At 45.6% G+C, this 18,455-nt stretch overlaps 1 protein-coding gene across 1 annotated transcript; it reads left to right on the forward strand.

Annotated features, from left to right (window-relative positions):
* The first annotated feature begins 7,565 nt into the window (after positions 1-7,565).
* LOC126522400 (uncharacterized) lies at positions 7,566-18,225 on the forward strand. The gene is made up of 4 exons (XM_050171147.3): positions 7,566-7,654; positions 9,812-10,099; positions 12,568-12,683; positions 17,332-18,225. Exons 2-4 carry the CDS (start codon positions 9,821-9,823, stop codon positions 17,984-17,986), a joined length of 1,050 nt encoding a protein of 349 aa, XP_050027104.2. The 5' UTR covers positions 7,566-7,654; positions 9,812-9,820; the 3' UTR covers positions 17,987-18,225.
* The last annotated feature ends 230 nt before the right edge of the window (positions 18,226-18,455 follow it).

The raw sequence follows: 18,455 nt of genomic DNA on the forward strand, positions 1-18,455 counted from the left end.
TATATATACACACTCTTTGTGGCTACCATATTAGGTGGTAGTAGGGACGAGTGAAACGGAAAGGGTTAGTCAAAATTGCGTAGAGGGAGAAGACTCTTAAGAGCGCACTCTTTAACTAGTTCCACGTGAGTTTCCGCTGCGTAAGCGGACCATATTTGCAAAAATGTTTCGCTTATTATGTGTAACCTACGCGGAAGAACTGTCCTCGAGCATCTGCTCTTCTTTCGTAGCAGCTTCTTGCTACTGCTCGTAGCATATATATAACCAAACATTTAAATGTCTTCATTCTTTCAGGAATGATGCTGAAAACTTGTGCATATACGTGTATCTGATGCTATGCGCCTATTTTGAATCTGAAGGTGCTTCATGTTTATTTTCGTTGGTTCTAGTTTTATGCAAGTTTCACTGAACTAGTTTTCTGCAAATATTTGCAAGATATCAGTTCCGCAGATTTCGCTGAGAAGGGTATCAATGGCTTCCGTATAATTCAAGGAATGTTATGAGGCCCACCTTTTTGTTCTGCCTATACCCTAGAAAAAGAGTTGAGGGATATGAAGTTGAAGCTCGAGAGACCGTTCTTCCGATGCGCGTACTGTGAAAAGACAAGTTCGTGTGCATGTGGAGAGGGACTGATTGTGTGGTGAACAGAAAACCTGAACCACTTCTCAGATAGAATGCTAGTGAATAAACAGTCTTAACGCATCGTAACACGGTGTCAACCCGTTGAAAACGACACGAAAACGTTGGGAAGTGCTTCTGAACATATCTGTCGGACCAAGTACGGATGCGCGTCCGGGCTACCGCCGGCATATTTCGTTTGCGCTCTAAAGCAAAAAATATCGGCTCTCGCGGGCCACATTTCAGAGATCAGTACGAGTGAGAGAACATGCCTTAATGGAGTATACTGACATGATAGTTTCAATTATATTGTTGCGTTAAATGTACTTCTGATACCTAAAAGAATGGTGACAAGAATTACAGCACCGTAAGGGATTTAATATAGTAAGTTTCTACACCCAGTTTAGGTTTCTATATGCGGTAAGATAATTTGTTGTGCCACCCGTGATTGTGGCGTAGTGGCGTCGGCGTTACGCTGCTATGCCCAAATGTGAGGAATCGAATTCAGGCCGCGGGGGCGCCACTTTGATGGAGCGAAATGCAAAAAAAAAAAAAAAAGAAGAACGCATAGTCATAACGTGGTTCTAGCACGCGAAACAGCAGAAGTCGATTTTTTTTACTGTGTTGTGACGTCATGGCACAGTTTGTGGTCACGTGAAAGCAGCAGATTGCGAAGTTTTGACGCTTGCTCCGGCTCATTCAGCCAATTCGTGTGCTGCTATTCGTGGTGAGGGGCCATGCAACACTACTATACGGACGACCGAACGAGCCAGAGAGAGCGTCAAAACTTCGCAATGTCGTGCTTCCACGTGACCACATACCCCGCCATGACGTCACGCCACAGCAAAATCTGAGGAAATTAAAGAAAAAGTGGCCGTACAAGAACCTATTCTATTAAATTATTTATGATGCTGTGATGCTTCCGCCCTCCAGCGTTCTGACAACGAGTTTCCGCGGTTATCGAGTGAGACGCGTTCATGTTTGCTTGTATGGGTGGTACACCATGCTTGTTAAGTTAGTTAGTATGCTGTGTTTTATAAGTTTATACGGCCGATAAAATTACTATCCTTACTTCGTGTAGCTGTCTACTAATTTGCTATCGCAATCGATGCTACCCCTTTCGGACAAAATCTTTTAACTAGGGTGTCAGCACTTAAATATATACGCAATGCGCACTTTCTTATTATGATCTCGCATTGCTCAGAGGGGAAGAACGGGTGAGGCAGGACCATCCGGGACTGCGCGCCCCGGTTCGCCTTCGGGTTTGCCCGCGAGAAGTGGAGCTGCGGATCGAAACAAGGTGAGCGGGCATTCTGCTCAGCTTTGCGAGGCAACGAATTGCTTGTCACACGCGTGGTGGATGTAAGGTACAGCTCGGAAGGAGAATAGCGTAAGCGGATAAAACTGGACGAGCAAATGCTTTTTTCCTTTCTACATTTCTACTAGGTCAAAATCTGAGGTTTTACGTGTCAAAACCATGATATGATTATGAGGCACGCCGTAGTGCGGGGCTACGGATGAATTTTGGCCACCTGGGGTTATTTAAGGCGCATTTATTGCACGGTACAGGGGCGTTTTTTTTATTTCGCCTCCACTGAAATGCGGCCGTAGTGGCCGGAAATTGAACCCGCGTTCTTGTGCTTAGCAGCGTTTCGCCATAGCGCATTTCTACTTACGAGTACACAACAAAGCACACGCTTGGAAATGCAAAAAGAGCAAGAACCACGGTGGAAAAAAATACTTGCGAAGACCATGACAAAACATATATTTCGAAGAGTATGTGCGTATGGTGGTAACTCCATGAGGCGAATAAACTTACCTAACTTTGAGCGTCGTATTCGGCCGTGAAAAAGAGACTTGCTCAAGTATCATGCATGGCTAGGCGTGTAAACGCTGTTTCACATGCTGTGACTGGGATTTCAAACTAAACTTTCCATTTTAAACTACATTATTCGACTAATATAAGACATTGTAAGGACAGCCTAAAAGTACAATCTAGTCTAGCATTCCCGAACAGATTGTGTTAGCAAAATGTTATGCCTGCTTCTTGGAGTGCCTGCATTAAACCAATGCTCAAAACAGTAGGGGGGGGGAGGCGACTGATTCTTATTCTCGTTGTTGAAAAGCTGCTTGAATGTCAATAGCATACTACATATTGTTCTTAGGAAAAGTGCCAAGTATCGACAATATCTCTAAACTTTTATATGAGCTTTCTTCATGAACAACAATGAAATAACACTGTTTACCTTTGCAAGTTTCAAAATACAAAAATTGAGAAATTTTGAGGAGACTGCAATTAAACCTTAAGACATAGGCAATTAAAGTGTGCCCAACTACAAGCACAGACTGAATACACTCATCTATAGAGTGGTTGAGTGGCCGGCTGCGGACTGCGACAGCGTCAGTAGCAGCTGCCTCGCGGTAACTGCTAGGTCCCACATATGTTTCTCCTATAGTCTATGGACTCGGGAAGTGACATGGCTATACGTGGTTTCATTACAGTGTCGGCACGTTCTTTCTCATTTTCTCTTCTAAACGCTGGCGGCCAACTCGGCCGAAGTGCAATTCTGTCTGTACATGTATTTAGCATTCGTGTACATTTCATTATGCCCGTGCGCTCGTATCCTGTTCTGGCTGTTGTATTTGCAGTGACGTAGACGATCTTTTCAATACATTGCACCCCAGTCATTTATTCAACTTTGTGCTGAAATGATGAAAATGTGGCTGCCCAGTAATGACAAAGTTAGCAAGTGGTATCAGCAAAATATATGATTCAGATGCAATGCACTGTATTGCATGTGCATCAGTTAAATTTTGTAAGGCTAACTGCAACGCGTACAATTGTCCTTATTTTCATCCGATGCAACACGGACTCCTATGCAATATTTGCTTATGCACGGCGCATGTCACAACTGTAATGTCATGTAATATACGGTATATTATAACGGTAAGGAAGAACGCCGCAAGTGAAAGAAGAGGAAGAGAATGGCAAGGGCAGAAGGGTAGAGTAGCAGTGGGTCAGGGGAGTAGTTGGTTTTAGGTGAGCCGTGTACCGCTTAGAACCCGTTCAAGGCACCGGACTCCCGTTACAATATTTAGGTCGGTGAACCCTCTCAAGAGTCAGCTCACTAAAATTTGGACCGACCCGTGAGGCTGAGTCCATGTGAGCCTGGCTGTGTAGAATTTTGATAAATACGAGTGGGGGCAAACTCGGCTGAGTAGAATTTTTGTGGAGTCTGAGTTCGGAATGAGCAAGGCTGAGTGGAATCTTGGGGTGTCTGCACACACATGCCATTTAATGACACCATGGAATAAATTAGTAAGCAGCTACATCTCTCACTCTAGCAAAAATAAGATTCAGATATACAAATGTTGTCTTTGTATATCTTGCAAGTTGCATGATACTTCGATTATAAAAGCAGTAGTAACAGGGAATGGTTATATGGGTTTATGCAATAATACATGCAATTGCAAACTCGTGAGCAACCTTGCTTCTCTCTTATTGTGCATGTTTTATGCCTCATGGTACCTCTGTACACTTGATTAGCGGTGGACCTGCAATCTCCAACTGTACTTGAAACGCTGATATCATTCGCAGGAAGGGATGCAAACCGGCTGACTTCAGTGCACAGTTTTGGTTTGCTTTTGTTTCTTGTGCTGTCTACGGTTTATAAAAGAACAAAAAAAAAACAAGGTGTTTGCCTGCTTTCCACATTGTTGCACATGTTTCATAGGAGGCAGAGAGAGAGCGAGAAAGAGAGAGGGAGAGAGAGAGGCAAAGAAAGGCAGGGATGTTTATGGCGAAGTAGTTTTTTAGAGTGCTCACTGTCATGTTAGTAACAAATTGAAATTCAATGCACTGAATTAAGTGCAATATTCAATTACCCTTTAAAGTTAAGGTTATTAAAGGTGCAGTAGCGACACAAAGTCTGCAATACATTAAAGTTTTTATTGGTTTGCATGCAGTAAAAAAAGGATACACCAGAAAAAAAGAGCTAGAACTGTTTAAATGATTCTCATCGTGCCACTCGGAAAACGAAGTGACGATACTGTTTATTCCTATAGTCGGATACAACTTTAGAAATAAGGGGAGGCCCCGCCCAGGTGACCGAAGCGCGACAGCCGATTGCCTCCGCGACTAAAATAGTCCCGCTCGAAAAATCGTGTTCCTGAAACGCGTAATTCTCGGTATAAATAAAGACTTTTGTATTTTGATGACTCGTTTGGTAGAACTCTCATATGCTACAGCACATGCCGGATCGCGAGTGAAAAATAACCCCGTGCCTTGTACAACGCTGCCCGTCGTCTGCTCTTTGCTTCATTGCAAGTGACAAAAGTAGAAAGAGCAGCTCTGCAAGGCTCTTGCGCTTGTTCACATGTACACAGTGTATCTACTACTCGTTTTCCAAGCTTAAAATGAATCAGTTGCTATTGAAAAAGTACTTATATAAACCAATGCATTTATCGCAACTATTACAAACCTTGGGCGCGAATTCGGTCGAGGCAGGAAGGTACAAAAATGCTTCATTCATTGTTTTAAATAAATTCTCTTGGTTTTAAACCGCATAAAATTGATATTTTTTGGTTTTGTGTTTTCAAATTTCACAGCACGCATTCTACAGCTTGCGCGTGCAGTGAGCATTGGTGGACAGCAATCGATCGACGGTGCTACACAACGCTCGAACCCCGTCGCTAGACGCTCGGCTATCTCACTGCTGACAATGATCGGTCACGCTAAGTTGACGGCGACAAATCTTTGTGTTGAAGGCTTCTTCTGCAAATATTTTCTGTTGAAACACTCGTAGGTTTATTTCATGCGCGCACACTTTTCTGATTTCTCCGGAGAACGGTTTTGCTCCATCACGTCACGTCGTCCGACGGAAAACGCAGTGACACAGTACACGAACACACCCGCCGCTAACAGTATATAGGCACCAGTCTTTGGAAAACTTTTCCCGTCGTAACTTCATTCGGGAGCGAAATAAAACAACATGGAGCAAACACGCAGGATGTGTATTCGTAGTGGTCGCCGCGGGATCCTGTTTTCAGGCAAAGCGTAGCGCAGCGCCAGCGATGCTCGCTGCAATGTTCCTTCGCCAGATCACGGCTCAGAATAAACGCACGCAGCACAAATGCCGCATCGTAAGCCCGCAGTAACATTTCCGGCATGAAAGACCATCACAAACAGTTCTGAAATTCACTCTGACGAGGGGCTGAAGCACACAGCTGACGCGACCTCGCCCAGTTCGAAACGCGGGCGGCCATTTTCTCCGTCGGCGGAGTCACCGGCCGTCCGGCTCATGACGTTAGTCCAGAGTGCGCGCCCATTGGTGGATGCTCGTGTGCCTCGGCCTCGGAGGAGTAAACGCCCCTTTTTTCTAAAGTTATATCCGACTATAGTCAAACCGTTGAATATGCTACTGTAGAAAATACATTACGATATATAGTTTGCACAATCGCTCAGCGAGCTCGAGAAGCAGTCGCGCCTCGCAGCATCAGTAAAAGAACCTTGAAGCGAGACGCTTAAGAGGAAGCTTTAGCTCGGGCCCAACTCCAACGCGGCCTATTCAAATACATGTAAAAACGCAAAAACGTTTTTCTGAGATAACCCCTGGACCGATTTTAATGAAATTTGTTGTATTTGAGAGCAAAAGTTAAATTCTAGTGACTGTTGGAAGCGGAATGTTGATTTAGGGCTTGAATTTTGTTAAAAGGATTTTCAAAAATACAGACGTTTGAAAAAAATAGAAGCACGAAGTTTACAAGGTAATAGCTCTGCATCAAGAACAGATATCGCGATTCTGTAAACGGCATCCATTAGACCATTCAAAGCGGACAAATTTGATATGTCGGTTTATATCTTACGTGAATTTGTTACGTTGTTTACGAAGATTCTGCAAAAGTTGTAATTACACATTACTCCATTTTTTGAGGTTCATGTGTAACATATCAATTTTGTCCGCTTTAGATGTGCTATCAGGTACAATTCACAGAATTGCGATATCATTTTTTCTTGCTGAGTTACGGAGTTGTAAACCTGATAGTTTCGTTTTCTGAAAATTTGCGATTTTTGCCATATTTTTATAAAAATTTGACGACCTAAATCGAAAATTCGAAACCAACAGTCACTAGATTTTAAGCTTTTCTTTTAAATGCAACAAACCCCGACAAATTTGGTGCAGTGGTTGCCGAGAAAAACGTATTCTCCTTTTACATGTATTTAGATAGGAGCACCCGAGCTAAAGCTTCCTCTTAATTCACCGGGAAAAATACGCGTGAAAGCCGACACGAACAGACTATACCTACAAGTGGTCGCGCATGTAGCGCGACGCTGAAACGTCGCATGCCACGCGGTCGCGTCATATCCCCTCGACACAGCATTTGACCGTAGTTGCGCATTCTTTAAATGGCACCGTCCACGAAAGCATACCGGTCTACAACTCTGGCGTTTTCGTATATCTCGAGTAGCTTGTACGAAACACCCCCCCCCCCCCTTCAAAAAAAAAAAAAAAAAAAAAAAAAGAAGGAAATGGGACGACATCCGAAGGCCGTGTCTTCTCGTGAGGGACATCTCGGAGTATGCACGACTAGCAGTTCGTAGAACCGAATCTGACCTACGAGCTTTTTTTACCTGTCGTGGTCGCGTGTCAATACTGGCGGTAGGGACCGCTTGCACGCAATTCACGGCTCCACTCAATGAGTTGCATTGTTCAGGGCTTGTTGAGTGACAGACGCCATTTCCCAAGACAAACTGCGAAATAGCTTTCGCTGCTCTCGCCGCGATTTCGACGAAAAATCGCATCGTTCGGTGCGACGTGCTATCAGTCACAGAAAGGACAGAAAGGGGGGAGGGGGACGGCGCTTGGCGACTACGATTTCCGGTGTTTCGCTGAACGTCTGTTACAAGCGAGTTCGGTCGGCCGTAACTTTTTTCTTTTCCCTTTTTTTTTTTTTGCTACAGACACCACCTGGGCCTTTCTCACCGGACACCGTGAAGGTATCTGTTCGTGAGGACAAATATGTGAAGAAAAGGAAGGTAAGAGCGCACACGCGAAGTGACGTGAAAATCGGTGGGTGCCTACGAATGCAGGCTAAAGGTTGCGATTTGCTTTTCAGAAACTTTACAAAAATAAAAATTGCGGGCAGATCACCCTCCTCTGTTGCCCTCTCTCTTTTGACTTGAAGATGCGTGAGCAGGGCACCAATTTGCGACAGTCAAGTCACACTTACATTAAACAGCAATGTTCGACTGCGGTCGTGACGTTCGCAAGGCGCGCGTTTGTCGTAGTGACCGCACTGAACTTTAGTTGTACGAGGCTACGCGCTGCTAGTCGTTCATCTGGTGTACATCTGGTGTACCACAAGGAAGCGTACTCGGACCATTACTTTTTCTCATCTATATTAACGACCTGCCATCCGAAATAACGTCATCCATTCGCTTGTTTGCAGACGATTGTGTGATCTGTCGTGAAATGTGCTCACCTTCCGATCACGTCGCTCTCCAACGAGATCTTGACCGTATTACTAACTGGCGCTCTTCTTGGCAAATGACTCTAAACACTGATAAATGCAAACTAATAACATTCACCCGCAAAAAGACATTTTCCGCTTTCGATTACTCACTTGATAACAACCCCGTCACACGCACCAACTCATACAAGTACCTCGGCATTCTCCTTACACCTAACCTGTCATGGTCTGCGCACATAAAAAAAATAACTGCTAAAGCTTCACGTACGCTCGGCTATCTTAAACGCAACCTTCGTGATGCTCCTGTCCTCACCAGGCAAATCGCTTATCAGACTTTTGTAAGGCCACAACTGGAATTCGCAGCCCCTATCTCGTCACCTCGCCAAGCTTACTTAATCGCGTCTCTCGAATCGGTCCAAAACCGCGCCGCCCGCTTCATTGTCAGAGATTATCACCGCGACTCTAGCGTGACTAGCATTAAGTCATCTTTATCTCTCTCATCTTTTGAATCACGAAGAACCATATGATTGCTTTGTTTATTTCACAAGATAATCCATAGCACGCGCCCGTCCACTCTGCCGCTCACTCGTCCATCTCGTACATCTCGGCGTTTGCTTAATCAACTCAGTTTCCAGTGTATCTTTCGCCGAACAAATGCCTTCACACACACACACACACACACACACACACACACACACACACACACACACACACACACACACACACACACACACACACGCGCGCACGCACACGCGCACGCACACGCGCACGCACACACGCACGCACGCACGCACGCGCACGCACGCACGCACGCACGCACGCACGCACGCACACACACACACACACACACACACACACACACACACACACACACACACGTGCGTGCGTGCGTATTTGTGGAGAATAGGGTGCTGTCGCCTAGTGAATGATTAGCAGGAGGAGAGGGAAGGCATAGTTGGCGTGGAGTTCATTGAGAACCAACGAACGCTTTCTTGCTTGAGAGTTTCCGCACTCACAGTAGAGTAAAGACTAATAAATTTCTGTTTCTTTTCTTTTTGCGTGCCAAAACTACGATCTGGATATGAGGAACGCCGTAGTGACGTACTCCGCATTAATTTTGACCACCCGGGTTTTTTAACGTTCACCCGATGCACGGTACATGGGTGTTTTCACATACCGTCACATTTCACATTTCGGGCTTAACAGCGCAACGCCATGCATAGCCACTGGGCTACCGCGGCGGATTCTCCGAGAAAAGTTGGCGACAACGCGGTTAAATATAGACAAGCTATCATCGGGTTGCCAGCACTCGATACATTTACGCTGCATGCGAATAACCGTATTCCGGTCCACGGCTTCGTAAACTTCATACCGTCTGGCATCGCTGTTTCAATAACGCTATTTAATCTTTTTCATTGGGCGCTGACGAACGCTATCGGTTTTTCCGTCGGTCCCGTCTCGTGGACCACCGAGGTACAGCACCTGCAACGCCACTGACGGCACTATTCATCGCGCATGACGCCTGGTGGCTTCCACGGCGCTGTTTCTACGGCACAGCTGTAGGTGCGCCCTGCGTCTGGCCAAGACGTCGCCTCTCGCGCGTACCATTTTAACACCGTTCGAGCAACCGTTCGAGCAACCGCAGCGCAAGGCTAAGCCTTGCTGTTACTTTAGCTGCTTGGCGGTTCCGGCGACACGGCCAATTTCGAAAATGCCCTCGCAGTTGGCGGCGATGCGACGGAAGAAGAAGTCAGCCAAGCGGGTCGACCAAGAAGGCCTGCAAGACCTGCTGAACAGCATGCCGACGATGGCCAGCAGCTCGTCCACGATGCGGCACTCGTTCCCGCCGTCGCCGAAGGAGAGGCCAACGGCGCTGGGCGATCGACTGCAGACGGCGCTAGTGTTGGGCGTCTTTTGCCTACTGGCCGTCGTCGTTGGCATCTTCCTCTTCTACGGCGTCACCCCGACAGAGCCCGTTTGTCGGTCGGACGTCTGCCTCTCCTACTCCAAGGTGTGTAAGCAGAAAAAAAGCGGTGCTCATTGTCCCGTCATGTCCTTACTGTGTCCACGTCTTAAAAAGTTGCGCTGGATTACTTTCGTAACAAGGGAAAATACAGATGTAAGTTTAATGTAATATAATCCGTCCGTGGTCGGTCGGTCGGTCGGTATAGGTCGGTCTTTAGAGGTTTATTATTGAATACGGACAGTCTAGTGTAATAATAATACTAAATAAAGACACACGCTCATCAAACAAAAGAAGAAAAAGAAAAATAATTATATCACATTTCCGTACAGCTTTAGATAAAACGCCATAGCAAAAAATTTTCCAGCGTTTACAACCACTTCTTTGATAGTCATTTTAAACAAAAGGAAGGAGAGAACAACGGCAAGCTTTCACGCTCTTTTTCATCGTGGGGCTTTTTCTTGCAGGCTCTGCTGCCAATATGGTTGTTTTAGTAGGCGTGTAAATGAAGTGAACTGCTACGGAATCTGAGAACGCCGAAGTCGTCTAGTGTCTATGCGCCAGTGGGAATGGGAACTTGAAGCCAGCATGACCATGATGACATTTGCCTAAGCTTCGACCTTCGATTTCGAACTGGCTTGTGAATTGGTGTATAAACGTTTAATAACTACATTTCTTGCGGAAAGTTTGTTGTGTGGCAACACTTCATTATACATACTTCAATTTGTTTTTACAGTTAAATGGTCTTCAAAGCGCTAAAAGCAAGACTGCTAGGAATGTGAAAAATAACAAGCCATAGTGAGTGCTATCAGGGGGCGAAATCTCATCAAGATTTCATCCAGCGAGAGTCTAATGTGTCGAAATCAATCTGTTTGGTGAAAATAAGCAATGACGTGAATTAGTTGTGAGCGCAAAGCACTACTCTGTTTAAAGAATAACTGTTTTGAGGTTAGGAAGCATCATACTTGAACTACAGAAAAGAATAGAAGGTGTTCCAAATTGTGGAAAAAATCGTGTAATACCCTCTATTCTCGCGCTAGTTGAACGATTGCAGTGCCATGTTTTTGTGGCAGCCGTAAACATTTATGAAACTTTGGTAACTGCCGAAGGGGCTTGGCCAATATTCTGGAAGGATGAATGCTTTCCGAAAGCGAATCCAGACAGACGCGAATCTTACAACGGGCACGAATGAACGTTACTATGTAGCGGAGAACAGGCAGGCCTTCCTTCTCACTTCAAACTTATTTACGTTCGCAAATTCGACAATATGCGGACGGGACATATCTTGTCAAGCGCTTCCTGATTAACCTCGAACATTAGGGCAAAATTTCCGCGAGGCCACGATGTCAGTGTATAACGAAAGGAAATATTTTAGCCAGGAATAGTAAGCCTTCACTTCTTCGGTTATCCAACACCTTTACTGAAAGGGCAGGGACAAAAATGTTTGTACTGCGCGGACCTGTTCTATACAGCTGAAGTTGGGGCAAGCACTGGTTTCAGCTCTGCTCGTAGGAAGCTGCGAAAAAGGGTTTTTTACTTACGTTTCACTCGTGCGATCGCCGAAACGTTAGTAAAGACGCTTTTTCGCACGTGTGCTGATTCTTTCCCTCTACTGCATTGAAACAAAATCGGCATCAGATTTTCAGAGGTTCTATGCACCGGCTTTCTGTTTTATAGATCCGTTAAAATTAACCGTATTGCAATTCTTTCACGCCAGTTGAATAACTTGAAGAGGTGAACGCTTTATTTGCCAGATAAATTGCAGAACTATGTAAGCTAATTAAAAACAAATAATTTTACTAATCATTTTAGAGCATCACATTCCTTAATTACATTTAGCAGATCATCAATTCTATTATACATTAATTATAATTATAATTAATGTGCTCTAATGTAGTCACTTTAGAGCACATGTCCCAGTTGCGTAATTGAAGCCTAGAAACAATAAATTTACATCTATATAGCACCAGTTCCGAGAGATGCATTTTCATATCTATGATCCAGGTTAGACTTACCAGAACTATGAGAAATGTAGTGCTGATAAGTTAACTTTGGGCGCTGGAAAAGCGGCGCACTTTCTCCAGCGCTTAAATAGCTACGTTCACCGTGCGAACTGATTTACAACGGACTGGTTGATTTAGTCAGACCTCCCAAGAGATTCTGCTTGCAGAATTGCCATAACTCTTCTTTTACTGAAATGTAACATGTACGCTTCGATGTTATGGATGTCTTTTCGACATCCTTCAACGTAGTAAAGAAATTATGTGACCCCCTCCCCCCCCCCAAAAAAAAGAAGAAAAAAAAAAAGAAGAAACACATTCCCAGCCGTTAGGAAGAAGTGGACTTCACCTTTTAGATGTAATAGATTGAAAACGCTCAAGCAGCATTACAAACAAGGTAATTGCTGCGTCGTAAATTAAAGATAGGGAACCCTCGGTATAAAAATTCCTCTTAGACCCCTATAAATACTCCGCTTTGGTGGTCTGTGCCGACGTAAGGACTACATTGTTTTGCAGCTTCTCCGGGAGATGCTGAACGTTTCGGTGAAACCCTGTGACGACTTCTACAGCTACGTATGCTCCAAATGGGACGCCAGGCATTCCTACTCGTTCAAGGAAGGTGTATATCTGCGGTACGTCTATAAGTAGTCTATAAGTGCTCCTTTTACAATGAGAAGCTTTTCGCGTCTTGCCATACCCGTTTTCTCTAACTTGGTATTGAACGTGGCTATGCCCGTGATATTGACACGTGTACTTGTTTATCTTTATCGGCTGACCATGTTTCACTACGTAACAAATGCTATCGCACAGCGCAGGACACAGCTGCATGCAACAGAAGTTTCTCGAATGTTATCGATGATTCTATGCGCTGTCTATTGTCACCGAACCTTGCGTAATCTAATTTCATGTATGCGAGATGCGAATGGTCTAGAACTTTCTGGAAGACACGCAAGCATCAGCGATTACTCTGGAATCTTCTATGACTGATGTATAGAAGCGGACGCGCTTGACCTGCTGATCGTATTTCGACGATCGCCAACTGTGTTCGCCGCTATTGTTGTACTTTAAGTGTAGCCTATTTTTGTGGGCACAGGTTCTCCCAATAAAGGTTTCTTCATTCACAGTATTGCTACTGTGTTCTTTACCGTCACTACTACGTGAGAATATCAGCCGCACGCCGAAAATTATTCTCTACTTGCCGAGATCTTAGCCTGGACCGGCCACTCGGTAGACAAGTGCCCTGCCTTGAAGTTCACTGTATGGCTTGCCCGTGACCTCACGGACGCAGCTTTTCACCACGATGGTTCTCCAATATGGCGCCTGGGATGACGTCAGTGTATTATGCTGACTGCCGCGTTATACCTGCTTCCATGGAGGAGGGAAAGCTCAGGAGAGGCCCCTGCCCAACTGGTTGTGTTGGATAGGGCTGGAGCCGCGCGAGACGCCAACGGACGCAGCTGCTCACCGTGCTGGTTTGCCAAGATGGCGCCTACGATGTCGTCACTGCAAGCCATCTATATCAAGACTGCAAACGGAAAGTGACAAACATGCGTTGTACAGAGCGAATCTGTTTGTCTATTTCCGTTTGCTGCGCTGATACAATGATATTTCAGTACCAACTTCCGCGAAACTGCCACCTCGCTGAAACTCACCCTACCAAGAGCAAAGCTTCGCACGTACTGGTACTGTCTCTAAATCTCCGTTCTGGTACACTGCTTCACACCGGAGATGTCGGAAGCCTAGGCTTGTTTGGGTGCAGTTCTGTCACCCTGCCTATATTCCGGCTGCTTATAAATACTTGTTATACGGCAAAGCCGATAGGAGCAGAATCAGTAGATTTACTCCGCCTCCGTAAATTTAGTGAGAGCGTTTAAAAATTACACCAACAGTAATGAGAAACACTGAATAAGTTTAGACTGATAAAGTATTCTTGAAGAACTCTAGTTGAGTTGGCTTCAAGGTTGATTATTAGCAGAGAAAATGACGGTCAAAATTTCCCTGTCAATTTCGCGTCGAAACTCCAGAGTCAGTGTGACGTCACAGATGAACAAAGTATTTTTTGGCACTTCGGCCGTCGTGGCTCAATAAAAGCTCTAGAAACTTCCCTACTATAGGCTTTGGCTTTTTTTGGAATACAATGTAGCTCATTTTTACCGATAGAAAGTTTATAGGGACAGCGTCAAAATCCACGACGTCAGGATAGTTGCTACGGGAATTTCAAGGCGGCGGCGCCACCCGTATTTCGTTCTCGCGTCATTTCTGCTTTGTTTCGTGGATTTCTGGTGACTGCGCAAGCACTCCGCCACGTGGCTTTTTTTCATATTTCGCGGGCTTTCTTTGCAACCCGGAAAAAAAGGACTACGTGAGACGTATCGCAAAGGAAACAACTTGATCGGTGGTTTCTGAAGGTGCTCTACAAATCTGCTTATCATACTCGGGGTCCTCAGCCAATAATCAAAAAAGTTGGATAATTAAACTTAATTAATTAGTGAGTTATGGGGAAAACAAAAAGAGAATACTGTCTGAGTTGCTATAGGCTATTGCGAATAGTATGCGTTCGGTTTAATTCGCTTCCGACGCGCCTTTCATTTTAAATTCTTGGCTCAAGTTATGTGGGACACCCTGTATAAACCAATTCACGGTAGGAATGCTGTCCTGCGCATGAGCTAGCCTGCAAAACAGTAGCATCAGTCACAGTCAGCAAACTCTGGAAGGTTTCGCAAAAAAGCTTCGCTTAAAGCTGCGTTTTTAATATGGCACGTTGTCTCGGCAGGCGGTATAAGACACGCAACGGTTCAACTTTGTTTCCTCAATTTTACTTCCATTTCTCAGGGCAAACTTCACCCGAACATTTTCGCTTGTAGATGGCCCGATAACATTTAAATTCTTGGTGATATGAAAGCTGACATGAAAAGTAGCTCAACAGCTGCATTTACTACAGAATTCGTTTCTCAACTAAAGTCCATGCAGCTTGTCTCACGCGATACGCGAATTGTCGCATCCTTGAAACGGGAGCATTGGTATCACAGAATAGAATGGGAAACAATGCGCGCAGAATTTCTTCAAGAAACTTATAGAAATTTCACAGGTGAAGGAAGTCGAACGATACACGACTAAGCAAATTACCATTCATGTCTGCGTGCAAGTGCAATTTTGCGTGTTCATGCAAAATGTCCTTTACCTGTTGGGGAATTTCAGACGTGTTGTTTTTCATTCGCATTGACTGCAAAATTTTCCAAACCCGCAGAGAAAAAAAGCGTTGGGCCATACTGGTTTTGCACCTACACAGGACGAACAGCTGCGTACTTGTTAAAAGTTATGCCGCAATTTCCGTTAGGAACGCCGATATCTGCCAGCTATATACTCCGAGCTTTATCGATGGCGCAGGTGTGCTGCTCACCTCGCAAGCATGTAGCACCCGCTGTAGGCGACAACGAAAATGAATATATCACTGGGATCATAGTAAGCTACAATTTCAGGCACTCTTTCTCAATATGAAGATGTGGTTATGGTTGATTTGATCCGGTATACGCCTGGCGTGCCCAATGAAAAACCACTTTGCGTGCACATCGCGCTTCACTATCATTTAAGCACGCCAAAGTCATTAAAGCCTATACTTAAGCCTTCTGTGCTATATGCGTGCTGTAGTCAACAAATGAGCAGAGAGAGCGATAACAAAAGCTGCAGTCCCGCGTGCGGGAGCCATCACTCCCGATCGCCACGAACATGCGCGTATAGTTTCCTACAAAAATTACCAGGGGAAACTCTGGCGTTGCGATCGTTCAGTTACCACGGAAACGATGGGTACTGCATGGATTTGTGTAGCCTTCGTGCTTGTGGCTTTATACAATCCTCTCGTGACTGCATTTATTGCGCCGTATTTCCGTTTACCGGTCGAGCCAGTGTAAGTTCAAATTCGAGCCAGTGACATCTTTATAAACGCTCGACGGCATTAAGACTCAGCTCATGCGCATTCATGGCGAATGGTTATGCTCTTATAGAGCAGTATTTTTTTGAATATGTGCAATTCGCAACGTCACAGCGTCGTCTGAAGCCAGACAGAAGAAGTTTAGGCAAATGCGTGCACTATATCTGCAAAGACTTAACCGCTACGTTTGCAACTTTCATAAAAGCCAACGGCAGAAATTCCTCTGGTAAGTTTTGTCGGAAACTGTGCATACAAGCCTCTTAATCACGTGATCTTCGCTAATGTGGCTTCTTGAAGGTTAGACACTAGACAACTCTTCATAGAAGTCTCATAATTTTGACTACCTTGAAACGCGGAATAATTGGCTGATTGCTTGACATGATTTGACGTCCATGAGTATATGACGAATGCTATGAGAAACAGTGTGTAGAGGACTCCAGGGTAATTTTACCACCCGCCTATCTTTAACGTGCATGCAAAGCGTGGTGCACGAACGCTTCTTTTTTTTTTTGCATTTGCGGAGTGGGGTACGACTGTAAAAATGTTTACACAGGACGACAACGGAGCTCTAACAAGACGTGCGATGATGACAAAAGACGTAGTTGAAAACTATATCATCATTCTGGCAGCCTTGGGCGCGCATAAGTATCCGACAAGAGAATTTCACAGGGTGAGATATGAAACTCTCCCGTCAGATATTTCTGTGCGCCCAAGGCTTTCACAATGATTAAATAATTTTCGACTACGAATTTTGTCATCGCACGTCTAGTTAGAGCTCCGTTGTCGTCCTGTATAAACTTTTGTAAGGCCCTAACGGTAAGTGTGTTACCAGTGTGTTAGAAAACGCCCTGGAGGGCGTAAACATTTTTTATAGTGTAACCTCAGCCAGTCATCGATCCTCCAATCTCGTGCTCAGCAGCTGCACGACATTACTGGCGACTCACTGTGGCACGTGCAGTACACAATAGAAATGATAAAAATAAGGAAATAGTTCACGAGCCGGGTTTTCTTTTTTTCTAAAATTGCGGGAACTAACGTATATAGTCACCATGCACGATACAGTCAACACTTTCAAGGCTTCCAACACATACTCAGCACTTGTGAGAAAGAAAGAAGCACCTCAGAGAAACACAGCAAAGGCGGCAGAAGAGAACTGGAAGGATGCCGGTCTTCAATTTTTGAAGCTCTTGAAGTTTTACTAGTTGGAGACGCGTCTTTCTTCCACGTTCCAATCTGTTCTTTTTTTTTGTCCTCTAAGGAAGCCAAAATGTCATTGACGCGTACGTTGCAACTAGCCTATAGCTTTGTGAATAAGTGCTGCGACATTCTTTCCATCGAGTTTCCTCTTGCAGGTTCATCCAGCGCGTGTCCGAGAGGAACCGCCGCACTGCCGTTCCAGTGCAGGGACAGAGCGCGTCGCAGAAGGCCGCCAAGTTCTACCAGTCGTGCTCGGCCACCTACACGCAAGGCGGTGACAGCGAGCTGGACGCAGTCAAGCAGCTGCTGCTTCGGGTCGGCGTCCTCTGGCCCCGGCTCAGCAATGACTCGAACGTGCTCCGCATCTGCTTCGCCATGTCGGCCATGCTCGACTGGGCACCCGTGATCCTCTTCTCGGTCCATCGCCCCGCGGTGCCGATGACGGTGTCGCCATCGGTGTTCTTTCGCGAAGTCCTGGACAGGCGTAAAGCCATGCTCGGCGGAGGTGGTAGCGACTACAGGACGTACTTCGGGCACATGTTCCGCGTCTTTGGCCAACCCGAAGGACCGCGCGACGACGTACTCGCGTACGGCGAGCTGATCGCGATGGAGTCCCACCTGGTTCCGGCGCTTGAACGAGCGTATGCCGTGATCGAGGGCGACTTCGTGGAAAACGCGACCCTCGACGACGTCATCCAGTTGGCCGGCAACACGATCCCCAAGTGCGTATACGAACGGTCATTGAGTTTTACGGCAGAGAGCCGGTCGACTGGAGCCTCTGAAAAGAATGGCAGTGCAAGCGATGACTAGTTGTAGGAAGGGCTGTGTTTGCGCCGCGCTAAGAAGGAGGGGAAACGATCTGCATGCGAGCCGCTCAGGAAAAGTGTACGCGTTCGGCAGTTGGTGCCTGAAAACAAAGTGTATGATTCGCCTCAAGAGGGAGCATGTGCAGTGCGCAAGGGTGTAGTACAATATTTCTTCCGCACCTGTAGTCTTTGTGACCCCGTATTTATAGAGAGCAGTTGCAGTGGAAACAATAAACAACTTAACAGCCCAATATGTCACCCGCTAAGTGTTTAGCTATAGATGATTGAATTGTTGTCGCCCAATCCTTTATTCAGTCACATATATAGCTGAATTGCGCTCTCCGTTTTCTAAGGGGGAGTGTAGATGCGAGGAGTGTAGCTCTCTCAGGCGGATTGGAGGACGTTGGCAGACTTGGACGTGTGGGTACGTAGTGCATCTCCCTCCGGACGTTCCTAGCCCTGGACAGCTCTGT

Source organism: Dermacentor andersoni, chromosome 6 (genome assembly GCF_023375885.2).
Source record: "Dermacentor andersoni chromosome 6, qqDerAnde1_hic_scaffold, whole genome shotgun sequence".
Lineage (NCBI taxonomy): Eukaryota > Metazoa > Arthropoda > Arachnida > Ixodida > Ixodidae > Dermacentor > Dermacentor andersoni.